The sequence below is a fragment of the Athene cunicularia genome (assembly GCF_003259725.1).
Source record: "Athene cunicularia isolate RWA chromosome 8 unlocalized genomic scaffold, athCun1 chr8_part1, whole genome shotgun sequence".
Classification (NCBI taxonomy): Eukaryota; Metazoa; Chordata; class Aves; order Strigiformes; family Strigidae; genus Athene; species Athene cunicularia.
The window spans coordinates 31,499,389-31,513,527 of record NW_020799109.1 but is presented as its reverse complement, the minus strand read 5'-3'; the positions used below and the strand labels follow the sequence as shown (position 1 = coordinate 31,513,527).

The following is a 14,139-nucleotide window of genomic DNA, read 5'->3' as shown; positions in this document are numbered from 1 at the left end:
TCAAAGTACTCAACCTAGTTAACACTGCTTTCAAAATGTTACTTTGATTTCTTGGATTTTAGTAGTGAAACTAAATTTTTGATCAACAGATTGCTTTACTGAAATTAAAATATTCAGCAAAGTAGAAAAAGCTGAACCGTATAGGCTCTCCTACCCATTTTATCAAATTATACAATGTGATAGTTTATAATTTTTCATAACTGTAATCTTAGCTCAGCAAACTCTGTCACAGAATTTCTTATTTACATGATTCACCATTATTCTTTGAGCTTTCATTGACTCAAGATTTTTCGTTGACTAAAGATTTTTCAGGGTTGAGACCACAAAAATCTCAATAGTTAAAATTTTCTAAGAGTAATTTGTTTTGGGGCTGTTAAAATATTATTGTAACAGTGATTCAAACAGAAGCCCAGGAGAATTAAATCTGACTCTAAATGTTTTACATGTAATTGCTGTATTTCTGACATATTTGCCTCTGTCTTTTTTGGTATTTATTTTTAAATTAAGTTCTGTGGATGTAAAGGTTAGATGCATGTCCTTTTCTACAGCTTGGCAGGGTAATTTAATTGTGGATTATTAACTCATTTTTAGGTTTTATCCTCCTCTGATTTATTTTAAAAAATTTCAAAACTTTCAGTGCATTATGTTACTTTAAGAAAAATAAATTAAATACAAAGTTTAAATAAAAATGTCTGGTCAGGACCTCTAAGAACATTTGCTTCAAATTAGTATAGCTCAGCTCCTAATAAAATGCTAAAACTTTGGCAAAAAGTATATTTGGTGTTTGTTTTCTGCTGGGAGCAACTGTCCAGAAGTCTTAATTGCAAACACCCTCCCACTCTGTTGGAAGCAAGTACCAGCCTGTCTTGAAGATCACCCGTCTTTGAGCATTGCAGTGTCTGAGAACCTTCTGTCTAAAACCACCAACAGCAGCAAAGTGGATTTTACTGGTTGGCTGGTGTCCCTTTACAGCTGGGGTCAGAGTTGTGTTTGGGGCCAGGTTTCAGAGGAGGATGAGAGAGGCTGCCATAGCATGAGGAAGAGGAGGGGACTGGAAATGCAGGAAAATTGGTCTCCTGAGTAGGCAAATTTGCAATGTAATAGGGAAAACTGTTTGAATTGCATAGTGACCACAGCTGTCCACACCGCTGAGGAGAGAAATCACTTTCAAGTAAGCTCGTTATCAAACCATTTACTGCTTTTCGATCAACATTACCCAACTTAACTTTGCCCAGAAGCTGCTTGGTTGCCAGCACAAGTTTTGGCAGTGATGCTGTATGCTGCCTGTGTGACAGGCTGCTCCCACCATGCTCTACAACTTGCAGATAATGTTAAATATAGCCCATCGTGGATATCAAATGGTGATCTAGTCTCAAGTGTGGCAAAAGCGTATCTAACCTCAGTAAAACTCATCTAGGAGAAATACATCGTTAGGGAGAGGAAATTGATGTGTTGGCCATAGCCGCATTCATGAGCGGGTCCGATTCATTAGATACTCAACTGCATCAGCTTTCTGTCAACGCTACATCAGTGTTGTCTGATTGAGTCTCAGCCAGATAGTCCTCCTGCCAAATTTTTGTGGACAAAATCAGATGTGATAGTTTGTAAAGCTGAACATTTCTCATCAGTGTCCTGAAGGAGGCTTTTCTTGTGTCCCTGCAGTGATGACCCAGCAGCTTCCTTGGCTGTGACTGAAGGGAGGATCAAATAGATCTTGGGAGGCCTCTGAAGATTTTGATGTCAAAAGGTTGTCTGCCTTAAAAATGCTGTAGTCCTGGGGAAACTGATATGCTGAAGCTACTTGAGTTGTATTTGGAGTTTTCTTATGCTTTCCTTGTGATTAATATAGGAAAACCTACTACAACAGTGCCCATTAGGGTACACATATAATAATCTCCAGAAATACAGAGGTTGATAGGTAGACATACACAGTGTAGATTTTGTCCTTACAGACTCTTGCTTGAGGGCACCAAAGGAGATATTGCTGTGTCCGTTCCCAAACACAGCAGTGGTGATTATCAGTGCTGGAGTGGCACACCTCTGATGTCAGCTCGTGCTTTCCACTATCAGAGATACTGGATAACCATGAAAATACCCCCTTATCTTCTGTTGCTGTTCCAAATTTGGTACATAATTTAATATCCCTTCCCCTTCCCCTTCCCCTTCCCCTTCCCTCCTAAAGTTTGGGTAAATTGCTGGTTTTGATAGACTCTCTGTAGGATGCTGTAGCATTTTTGGCAGAAATGTGGAATATGTCAAGCTAGGTTTTGAGTGTTACTGTTACATATCTACAGCACCAGACTGAAGTTGTTTGCTTTGGGAAACAATGTATTTGCACTTTTAAGAAGGGCTTTTACATAGTAGACATAATTATCATGTAAATGAACTAGTGATGCTAGTTTGTAGGGTGCAAAGGGAAAATTTTCTCTGCATTGTAGTGATAATTACATTTATTTTTATTGAAAACAACTTTAACAGCCAATAATGGTATCACTGAGCCTCACCTCTTGCATGTCAAAGACTGCACAGTTTCTCCTAGCTCTTCCAGTGTAGAGGCAAATGTCTTGTGCTTGACTGAAGTGTGTTTTCTGGAAAGATGTCTGAAATTGGAGACAGCAGAGGATTTTGAGTCAATGAGAATGTAGTTTAAGAACCAAACGCTGAAACTATATGTATGTAATATATCTACTATGTACAACAAGGTAAAAAATGAGAAAGCAGATGATGCATCCATGAAAATGTTGGCGGTGGTACTTGAGCCGTTAATTCAGCAATTAACCGTAAGCAAAGGTCCTTGTGCTGCTCCTGAGGTGTCTGTAGTAATACTGTGATACACGGCACTGGTCTCCATGATACTGGTCTGTACATTGAAAGAATTTTATTCACTCTTCTGGGTTAAAGATCTTGACATTTTCTTTTTTGAGGTGATGTCCTAAATGTATTATCTGGACACACAGTTTCTGTGAACCTTTTAAAGGAACTATCCCAGGGCTTGATGCTTCATATCTGCTAAATCTCTTGGTGTAGTTCTTGGTAAATCTGAAGATGAATACATTTGTCCCTGTGAATCATGCTACACCATCAGTAGCAGAACTGGATTAATGTTGAATGTTTAACATTTTCTGACCTGTTAGGCTTGGTACTGCACTGAGAGGTACAGTATTATAAGAGATGTAGAAATAAGCATGTAAAAGATTTTCTGGCACAGTGTTCTTTGAGAAATTGTGTCACAGACTTCTGCACATTGACTTGCCAGTGCCTCTTATGAGTCATAAGCATTTCTGCTTCTGCTGTTCATGTCTGCAACCATATATATCTATATATACGTTGTCTTTTCAGGGCAGCATTATGAGAATCGGCAATGGTCTAATGCACAAGCTCCCTAGAAAATACTATAAATTCTCCTAGGTTTTTGTTGTTTGCTTGGGTTTTGTTCTTCTCACTGAGTGACATTTTGACAGGCTGAGCCAGAATCCCCTTCTTACCCTGCAGGTATAGCAGGATAAAATACATTTAACGTGTTAGTCCTCTGATTGTGCTGCTCTGCCTGGGATTCCTTGGATATGCTGTAGCCTGTATTTTGTTTTATGAGATATGGGTTAGAGACCTGATTTCAAGGAGGACGTTTTTGAGTTAATGTGAATATTGGTGGTTTGGAATACATGCAGTAAATTAAAAATCCAGTAAAAGAGCATGACTGCATGTTCTCAGTGTTTACTGTAGTTCCCTGTGTTTAATTGCAGACCTCAAAGGAGGACCTTCTACAAGCTGATTTTGAAGGAGCTTTAAAATTCTTCAGGGTTCAGTTGCCTAAGAGGTACAGAGCTGAGGAGAACGCCAGAAGACTAATGGAACAAGCTTGCAACATTAAGGTAAGGACAGTCTTCATTTTCTCTCATTCACCCAGGGTTTTTACAGGAAAAGTAACGTACAATGATAAGAATGCCAGTAGCATGTGGAAAGTAAAGTAATGAAATAGTTTATTACTTTTTATATATGGTTGTATATTTATACACAGACACATTTTTATATCAAAGAAAGTAAATCACTTTGCTTTTCCCTCTGTCAGCTTCGGTACAAGCTAATAATTAAAATAGAAAAACTGATGCATGATCAAACAAACTGAATTATCAGAACTCACCAATTCATTAATTGATTTATTACACTAAACCAATTAATTGGATGTATGATAATCATGCAACCAAAGGTCAGATATTATTTGTTTTGACCAGAAGATACTTATTTGCTCGGCACTGCTGTGTAATACAGTTGTATTGGGGTAGAAACTTAATTTTGTTTGTGTATCAATCTTACCGAGACAAGAATGTCTTTTTATATTCTACTTTATCCAAGACTGTACTGTCGAAAGACAGGCTTCTTTGAGCGTCTGGAGCACAAGTATTGGGCTTGTAATGAATGATGACAAATTAGACGAATCTGCCTGTAAGTTTTTGAGGATAGAAATCTGTTAAAAATGACCACAGAGGTTCATAAAGCTGTCATTTGAAAGGTCTGCTATTTTTTTCTGGAATTTTTTGTTGGCATATGTATAGCTATGGATGGGCTTAAAATTTGATCTTGGAAAACAGTGCTTTTGTTATTTCTTGGAGTGGGAGCACTGATGGAATATGTGTGTTTGGAGTGGCCCAATAATGGACTGAGAACATGCCATCAGAAAGAATGCTCTTCTAACACTCCACCTTTTTTATATTTCTCTCGATATATTTATTAATCTAATTTTGTGCTGTTTAATTTCATAGTTTATTAAGCAAGGGCTTTTTTCATACTGGTTAAAACTCTGATCATGTTAAAGAGTGGGGCTTGCTGTACTAATGTTTATTCCAGCTAGAAAAAAGATGTGTGCAAAGGCTTTATTTAAATTGTATTTGAGATTCGAGCTCTGCTACTGAAACAGAGTATGTGGGACTAAAACGATACAGTTGGAAGTTTAGTGTTTAGTCCTTTGCTTAGTTCTTGAAATTGAGTAATTTAAGGACTTAACAAGTGCATTAAATTTATCTTGTTTACTCTATGTGTCTTTTTCTAATGAAATGTTAATACAGAAGTTCTCATGGTACTTTTTGGAAGAGATATTTCTCAGTTTTCTTGGGCCTACCTTTCTCATTTTCTTGTGCAAAATATTGTGTGCTACATGATGTTATTTTTCATTAACTTTTCAATTCATATTGGGTATATATGTATATGATGTGTTTTGTTTAGGAAAGTATTTTGAAATGTGTTTGAGGCAGATACTCAGCGCATAGTGCCTTGTATGGGTTCAGCACATGGGGCCTTTAAAAACAAAGACTAAAATTCTGAACCATTCATTGACATGAATGGGAAGGCAGCTGAAGGATCTGACAGTGAATTCACTGCATATGCAAGATTTCACACATTCTGGATTCCAGTTCATAAGAGAAAAGTACAGACGAGTACAGCAGACATGGAGTCACGGCGCTCCCCTGCATCTTACAGAAATACATGAGGACCGGTAGGAATTATTGGAATGGAAGGAGAATTCAGGGCCAGGACCTGGGGTTATCAGGGATGGGGAAAAGCAGAAGATTCAAGTTGCCTTCTGTTAGTAACAGCCCACCCTTGTAAGGAGTATAGTTGGGAGTTGAGTTTTGCTAACTCGTTGGGCATGCAACTCATTCCTCATTCAGATATAAGACATAGAAGGAAATCTGAACTGTGTCCTGAAGAGTCTTTTGATAGTTAATCTAGGAACATCTGAGCTCATGGAGAGGAGTGTTCTGAAACTCAAAGCCTTTTAGTTAAGGTTGTTGTCAGGATTAATGGCATAGTCAGGAAAGTTATTCTAAATAGGAAAGACTTTAATCATAGGTGATGCATTTAAAAGTGAAAATGTGAAAGACTTCAGGAACTCAGTGCAAGACCTTATTGGAGGGGAGGGTGATATTTACTTTAAATTAATATATTTTCACTCTCTTGCACTCCTTGTGTCATCGGTGCCACTCATACTGATAGCCATGTGCTCCCCAACACCAAGGCTCCTGTCTGCCCAGGATCACTTGTGTGCGATGAGGATGAGAGACAGTGGCTATAAAGTCCTTACTACATCTCTTCAGTTTCCTGTTAATTGATGACAATAAACTGGCTTTTAGACAATTTTTTAATATTCTTTAGGAGTCAAACAGTTCTGATAGTGTGGTCTTTTCCCTCAGAAGCTTGCTGGCTTCAGCCTGTCACCACTGTCCTTTGTCTCCGTTTCCTGATTGCGGGTGTGTTTGTGGCTTCCAGCCTGTTTTCCTGTTGGCAGAGGTGATGCACCGTAGCTCTGCTGCAGGTCTCTGACTGGGTGGTCATCTCTCGTATGGCCCCACCAGTGTGCCAGCCTTCTGGTTTAGATGTAGCAAGACATTTCTAATCATTTGCCCATTTGACTGCTGACACTTGTGTCCTTGCTTATCATTATATGCCGTTCTCATAACCCGTTCTCTGTATCATTTCTTGTGGTGCTTTTGCAGGCAGATACTTCCATTCATCCTTCTCTCAGACTCATCTTAGTATTTGTGTTACTCATCCCTACTGAGTGATTATGTGATGCCTCGACTCTGTTAACTTGATGTCCCACATTAAATTAAAACACACAAGGGTTGAACTGACTTTGCAGTCACAGTTTTTATTTATTTGGATCAACTTTTCTCACTTTTTCTAACTAGAATGTCCTTAGAGAGCCAAATCTGTATCACAGAAACGTAACCTCTGACTGGAGATGTCACATTGAATATTTGATAGGCAGAAGAGAAAATCACCTCATAATGAAGGTGATCAGGAGTCATAAACATAGCTTTATGAAGGGTAAATCATGCATAACCAACCTAATAACCTTCTGTGATGAGATGACTGTCTTGGTGGACAGCTGAGAATATTGTTTATCTCAAGTATAGACACTGTCTCCCATAACATCATTATAGCCAAACTGATGAATATGGACTAGGTAAGTGGACGGTGAGGTGGATTGAAATCTGGCTAAATTGCTTGGTTCAAATGATTGTGATCAGCAGCAGGATGTCCAGCTGGAGGCCAGTCATTAGTGATGTACTTCAGAGGTTGATGACCAATACTGCTTAGCCTCTTCCTTAATGATCTGAATGGCAGTGTAGAGAGCACCCTCAGCAAGCCTGCAGATGACACAAAGCTGGAAGGAGCAGCTGAAGGACCGGATGGGTGTGCTGCCATCCAGAGGGACCTTGATAGGCTGGAGGAACGGATATCAGCAGGAATCTCATGAAGTTCAACAAAGGGAAGTGCAAGGTCCTGCACCTGGGAGGAGCAGCCACATACACCAGTACCTGCTGGGGCCAGCTGGCTGGAAAGTAGCTTGGCAGAAAGGACTTTTAATAGTTGGACCAGATGATCTTCAGGGTCTTTTCCAACCTAGATGATTCTGTGACCTGGGGGTCCTGGTGGACACCAGGCTGAACTTGAGCCCACAACATGCCCTTGCTGCAAAGAAGCCTAGTTGTGTCCTGGACTGCACTGGGAGGAGTGCTGCCAGCATATCAAGGAAGTCATCCTTCTCCCCTACCGGTCCACCGGTGAGACATATCTGGAGTACTGCATCCAGGCCTGGTCTCCCCAGGAGAAGACAGACACAGCTACAGTGGTGAGAATCCAGTGAAAGGCTGTGAAGATGATGAAGGGACTGGAGCATCTCTCCTCTGAGGAAAGGCTGAGAGAGCTGGAGCTGCTCAGCCTGGAGAAGAGAAGGCTTAGGGGGATGTTACCAATGTAGATAAACACCCAGTGGGAGGGGCTAAAGAACAGAGAGCCAGGCTTTTCTCAGTGGTGTCCAGTGGACAGAAAAGAAGCAGTGAGCACAAAATGAAATACATGAATTTATATTTAAAAGCTATTTATTTATTAACTTAAGGGGTGATTAGACACAGGAACAGGTTGCCCAAGGAGGTTGTGGAACCTCCATCTGTGGAGATACTCAAAACACAACTGGCCCTGAGTAACCTGCTGTAGGGGTGACTGGTTTAGACAAGATGTTCACAAGAGGTCACTTCCAACCTCAATTATTCTGTGATTCTATTATTAGATATTATAATCATGGTATTTATTTACAACCAGGAGCTAATAATTGCCGGAAATGCTCAAATAGGAAATTATAGTCTTGATAAGCATCACTCAAAGATGTCCCAGGGAACACAGAGGTTATATGAAGGGTAGTTGTCTGTCTTGTTGAATGCAGCAAAACTTGTTCTGTTAAAAAAACCCACAACCCAAACAAGACCCTTAAACATGTTTTATCTGCTGTATGAATAAGGCACTGTGGGTCTTTCAGCTGCTTCTCACTTTTGTATTAGTATTTGTAGACTAAACACCAAAGGTTTTTAGAGTAAGTACCACCAGTAAGTGCCAGGAAGTACTTTTTACATTTCTAAGCTAATTACTGGGGCATAAAAATGTGAAATCAGAATCACAATGATGTCACATTTCATACTCCTGCTATATATTTTCCAATGTTGCTCTTTTTTTCTCCACATTACTGCAAAATAAAACAGGACTTTTAACATGGAATGATCCACCTCTACTTGCTTCTTTTTTTTTTTCCTTGATGTCTAGCTGACATGGTTCTAGAGAAGGCAAATGAAGAAAATACTTGTTGTTTTTTCTCCTTAATTTCACAACTTTTGAGTTTAACTCACGATTTCTGAACCTAACCCTTGGATTTTGTAGCAGTAGTTTTATTGTCCTATTTTTAAACCAAAAAGAATTAGCACCAAAAAGAATTAGCATCAGTCTCTCCCTTGAGAACAGTTCTGCAAATACAAAATAAAAAACTCCTATTAATTGAAAATTGTATGTAGAATGTGGTAGAGAATGTCTCATTCAGTTGAGGACTATCCATGGTGATTACTCATCAGGCCTGAGTTTTGATCTTTCACCAAGTGAAGAAATCACTGTGTACAGGGTCAGTGGAATTAGAAATAATAGTAGTATTTTCCAGAGGTTAATTGTTGGGTTGTATCCCATAGTTTATGAATGTCCTGAACTAATTTATACTATGAAATAATATGGGCTAAGAAATTTCTCTTTGGTTTTGTCATATTCATGTTATATGCATATAGGCTTAATTAGGGGCCTGTTAATACTTCACGGATGGATTATAGCCAACATTTGCAGAGTTCAAGATATATTCAGGTGGAAGAGACTGAATCTATGAAGGTATCTGCTGGGAGTCTTAGGGCAGATAGAGCCCCATATTGCACACATTTCCTAGCTCAGGAACAGTCAAATGGAAAAGAAAGACAAATTCTCCCAAGTGGAGTGTCAGATGCTAATTTAAGGGTTAATGAAATTTAATAAAAGATTAAAATTTAGAGATCATGAATGGGGGATTGTCCTCCTTTGTTTCCTGTTAGTTTTCTAATCTATAGTGACCACACCTTTCATTTTGTGATGGCCTTTACAGAGGGACATCTTTCTCCTAGAGTAGTCAGTAACAATTATGGTTGTAAAAATGGGTTTGGGGATGATAATTTTTTACCTGACCAGAGCAAGCTGCACATTATGTCTCTAGAATAAGGAATTACCCTAATTTCCTACTTCTTAGAATGATTACAAGTGCTTTTTGTACTCATGCTTTTGCAGGAGTGCTTTTTTTTTTCTAATTTTTCTCTCTTTATAAGGGATTTTAGAGGCTTTTCTATTTGCAATTTTGTAAACGAATGAAGAAAGAGCCATTTGTAGATTAATGAAGGTTAAGCATAATGGGGGTATTTTATTAAAACAAATAACACATTCTGCATACTCGCTAAATCTGCCTCAGTTGCCTTTTGTGTCTTGTAATGCAGTTTCTCTCATTGAGATCTGTGTATGTCCTAGAGAAGTTGTAATGCCCTTTGCTTTCAGTATAGGAAGCCTGTCACCTCTGTTCTGACACTTGACTTCACTCAGATGAGCTGTAGAATTTTCATTTGGAGGTTTTTCCATATGGAAATTTCCTGGTTTGACAGTTTTCAAGTGAATTCAGGAAGTTGTTCCTGTTTCTCCGTGACTGTCCTGTGATATTTGGAAATGAAGCAGAGCTAACATTCAAAATGTGTGACACTGAAGATCTGGAAATGCCATGAAGTTGAGTGTAGCAGACAGGTAGGTGGAGAGGTGCTGGGAAGTTGACTGTGTGTGGGTTTTCACCCCTCATGCCCAGTGAAGGTGAGGGAAACACATGGGATGAGCTATATAGGAACTGAGTAAAGGATACCTGCAGGAAAGATTTTTCTGTTTATGGGGCAGGTTCTGTAATGATACCTTCTTTTACATGGCTCAGGGATTACAGTGACTCCTTGTCTCATCTTTCATTGTCATCAGTGGCAAGAAAGACTTGTTATATTGAAGTCTCTTTAAGAGAAGCTTCTTCCTAACCATGTAAATCTCTCCCCTCCTTGGAGGAACTCAGGCTCCCCAGCAGGCCCAGCAATGTTACAGGTTGCTGCTCTCAGCACCTTAGGTGGGAGGAGCAAATGGCCTTGAAAAACAATTGTGCCTTTTTCAATGCAAAGCAAACACACACATTTTTGTCACCTGTCACTGTACTGACAAGGGTGCTGATCCCACCTGGGTGCGCTCACAGTTGTGGCTTGCACCAGGACCCTTGTATGGCTCGTGGAGTCAAAAAGAACAGGCTAAGGTAGCAGGAGCAGTGCTAGGTTTTTTTCTCATTTCAGAGTTGTTCTTTGTGTAGTTTTAAAACAGATTTACTTTAATAATGTTGCTATTTAATTGTTTTGAATTAAAACCAGTGTTTTGAAGCTCACACCTTACTGATGTGGGTGAATTACTCTATTCACACCTCTGTTGCTGTTTTATCTGGAAGTAATTTCTTGCAGGCTTGAATTAACGGGGAATTATATATTGCTTTATGTGAGTTTCAATGGAAAGCAGTAAAAATAGCTCACTTGCTCTTTCTCTTCTCTCTAGTGCATTCTCTCTCTTTGTGTTGATAGGTATATATGTGTATTTATCTAGATACCTGGGGGGTTTTGCTGTTGTAAGAGATGGTAAGACAACACAAATGCAAGAGAAAACCAAAGGAGATAACGGCAGAAAGGCCCTGAAACTGCACAAGCCTTTTATTCCTTTGGTTCTACCAGTGATGTATCTAATTAATCTTCCAATATAAAGGACAGGAAAAAAATTGTTCATTTATCGACTTCTCAAGAAAAGGCCAAACCAAATTGAAAATAATTGTGTTTATATCTACAGAAAACCCTACCCTGCCTGTATGCAATTTCTTATTAAAAGCCAATGCTCAATTCTACTTATTATGTCTGTGCTGTTATCTCTGAAGTACAGGATCCAATTGTCGTTGTAAGGAGGGTCATGTTTTTTAATGCCTGTTCTGTTTTCAGCTTCAGCTTCCTTCTTTCTGCGTGGCTTTGTGGTATACTGCAGTGCAATGAACTGGCACCTGAAAATCAGATTAAAGTGGAATTGAATGTTAAATATTATTGTAATCTTGGTAATAAGTGTTAACAATTAGAAAGTGTCATGCATTTTAAAAAAGATTGTGAAATATTTTAACTCTGCATATCTGGCTTTCCAGTGAGCAAACGTATTGCCCAGGAGTTATATTTTCATGGCGTTTAAGCATTAGTAAAACTGTTCAGTTGTTTTATTTTCAAGTGGGGTTTTTTGGTTTATTTTTTCATTTGTGCTGAGTTGGCATTGTAAATGAAATCAGGTATATTGTTAATTTTTATCTACAAGAAAGGAGTAGGATTTTACTATTAATGGTTTAAGTATAATCACATTTAACCATCTAAAGTAGCTTTGCAGCCTGAGTACAAATATTTTGGTGTCCTTGTAGTAGTCATTTGTTGGCATATGTACTTGTGTTTCTGTGAGCAATGGCATCAGCAAGAATAGTGTTGAAGGTAAGGATATTTAAAGAACTATAAAAGTTTGAGGTGGAAAAGTGGGTAGAAATATTCATTGTTTGTATCCCCAGCAATTGTATTGCAGCGTATATCAGAGAGAGATTGGCCCAGAGTATTAGCAGTTTAATTCAGTAAGGTGAGGGAGTCATCTGGAAACTGTTCCATGATCCGGCAGACCACCTAAATTTGTTTTGTTCCCCTTCGTGCCATCAGGAGCCATGGCTGTCCAGGATGACAGATGTTTTCCCATTCAGAACAAAAGAGGGAAAGCATACTCAGAAGGTCTTTTGGCTTAAACTTCTTGAATCTGGCTCTTTCCTCCTCGATGAATAACAGCTCCTTTTCACCCTTGATTCTGAAAATAGTGTAGAGAGCAATAGATGAAGGTGGCAGGGAGTTGCACTGATGGTTCTGTCTTCTGCCATCTCTGCCACAATTTGTCTAAAATAACTCAGCTCTATGAGTAAGAGAAAGTGAAAACTTTTCCCAAGCTGAACCAGACACATTTAAATCTTGGATGCAGGTTGGCTGGAGGATTGACTGACCTCCTATAAGGTGACATGTTAAACTGTTCTGTAAAATATTTTCTACCTGCAGCAGTCAGTATGTTAAGCGGCAGCAGTGTCTAGAGTTACTATTGTCAGCATAGTAGTCATCTTAGTTGTTCTTTAGAAGAGAAAAATCTAAACTCTCTCTTCCTTTGAAGGAAACCAACCCAGTCACTTGTAACTGATTTTTCTGATGGATACCTTGAGTTTGAATATGGAGAAAGACTGTGATGGTGGTGCCTCTTGTTCTCACAGTAAGATGACAGCCTTTTTGAAGACACTTTTGTGATGTAACAGATGATACAGAGAAATGATTACTTGTTTTGAGATTTATTTACTTACTTACTTACCATAATTAAAAGAAACAAAGCCACAGCCTTTCAAAATTTCTGGAGAAGGACATGTAGGTAAAAGTATAGATGTGGAAATGCCTAGAAAAGGCTCTGTGCCTCATACTGATGTTAGTCAAGAAGTGTTCCTTGATACTGTCTTCAGCATCAACAAAACTGTTCAGGCTTAAGATGGAGAAATCTCCCTGGCGCTGGAAATTCATCTATGCTTCTCTTGGACCTCTTTCAAGCAGTCAGACTTGAGGAAACAGGTATCATCTCAGCAGTAAGTAGCATACTGGTAATTCAGAGGAAATCTACTTCTTCACATACAAAACACCATGGGGCCAAGATGCTGCAACCCTTGAGTAGCCTGTCTTTCTGTTGTCTGTGAGAACTCTTTTTTTTTAAACTGCATGTCCCTGTAGAATATGGTGTCTTTATTTTTTTTCAGAAGTGTGCAAGGTTTAACCCTTGCCGGGATCAGGGACCACGTGGCCGTTGCCCCTCCCCCACCCGCGCTGGTCGAGTCGGAAGTTAAACACAGACCCCGGCTAAAATAACAAGAAATTTAATACAACAGAGTGGTAGAACAATCTGAATAACAACAGTATCAATGGTAACAACAATAAACGGCAATAACAGTGAACAAGACAAACAATATACAGAGAAATACCACTAGCTGGTCTACAGAAAGCAAAATTCTCTCCCAAACCCACCACGGAGCAAAGAAAAGGTTCCGCCCCCAGACCTGACGTCAGCATAGTATGAATAACTCGGCTGGAGATGCCTTCCTCCTCTCTCTCTGCTGGGGAAAACTTTACTCTGTCCTGGCTGAACCAGAACAGAAGTGAATTCCTGTACCTAAAGAAGTTCTGTATTCTCCCCTCTGTACTGTGGGGGAAGAAGCTCTGTTGCCTACTGGGAGTTCAGTGCCCACAAAGAGAATCATCCTTTATTTCTACACCTACAAATCTTAGAATACATGCATTTGGAAGACATTGCATTTGGGCAAATGATTTTGAGCTACCTTGGGTTGTATTTGATCAGCCTTTCTAATATGTGTCTTTCTCAGAAATGCTGTGGTTATTTTATTTCTACAGATGTTACAGAATTTAAAGTCTTGACTATGTTACAGAATGCTCAGGTAATCCAGAGCCAATGGCTACTGCATGCAGTGACTTGGAGGAAAAAACAGTGATTCATTCTCAGTTTAGCTCGGAGAACAGTTTGGACCAGACATTTGTTTAATTTCATTTGTTTTTTGACAGATGAAATGAGGTGACAAATTCAGAAGCACCATGCTATACTGAGGCCTAAAGCTAAAATTCTAAAAGTAATGGGGGG

General features: G+C 39.2%; 1 protein-coding gene across 5 annotated transcripts in view; it reads left to right on the top strand.

The window, feature by feature from the left end:
• Positions 1–14,139, top strand: part of RABGAP1L (RAB GTPase activating protein 1 like) — a 280,747-nt gene that overhangs the window by 206,193 nt on the left and 60,415 nt on the right. For all 5 annotated transcript variants that reach the window (XR_003398896.1, XM_026853549.1, XM_026853550.1 and 2 more), the window contains one exon: positions 3,744–3,872. Coding sequence is in view for 4 of the 5 variants with exons in the window: in XM_026853549.1 (XP_026709350.1) it covers positions 3,744–3,872 (129 nt within the window). In the remaining variant the exon portion in view is untranslated. The remainder of the gene's footprint in view (positions 1–3,743; positions 3,873–14,139) is intronic.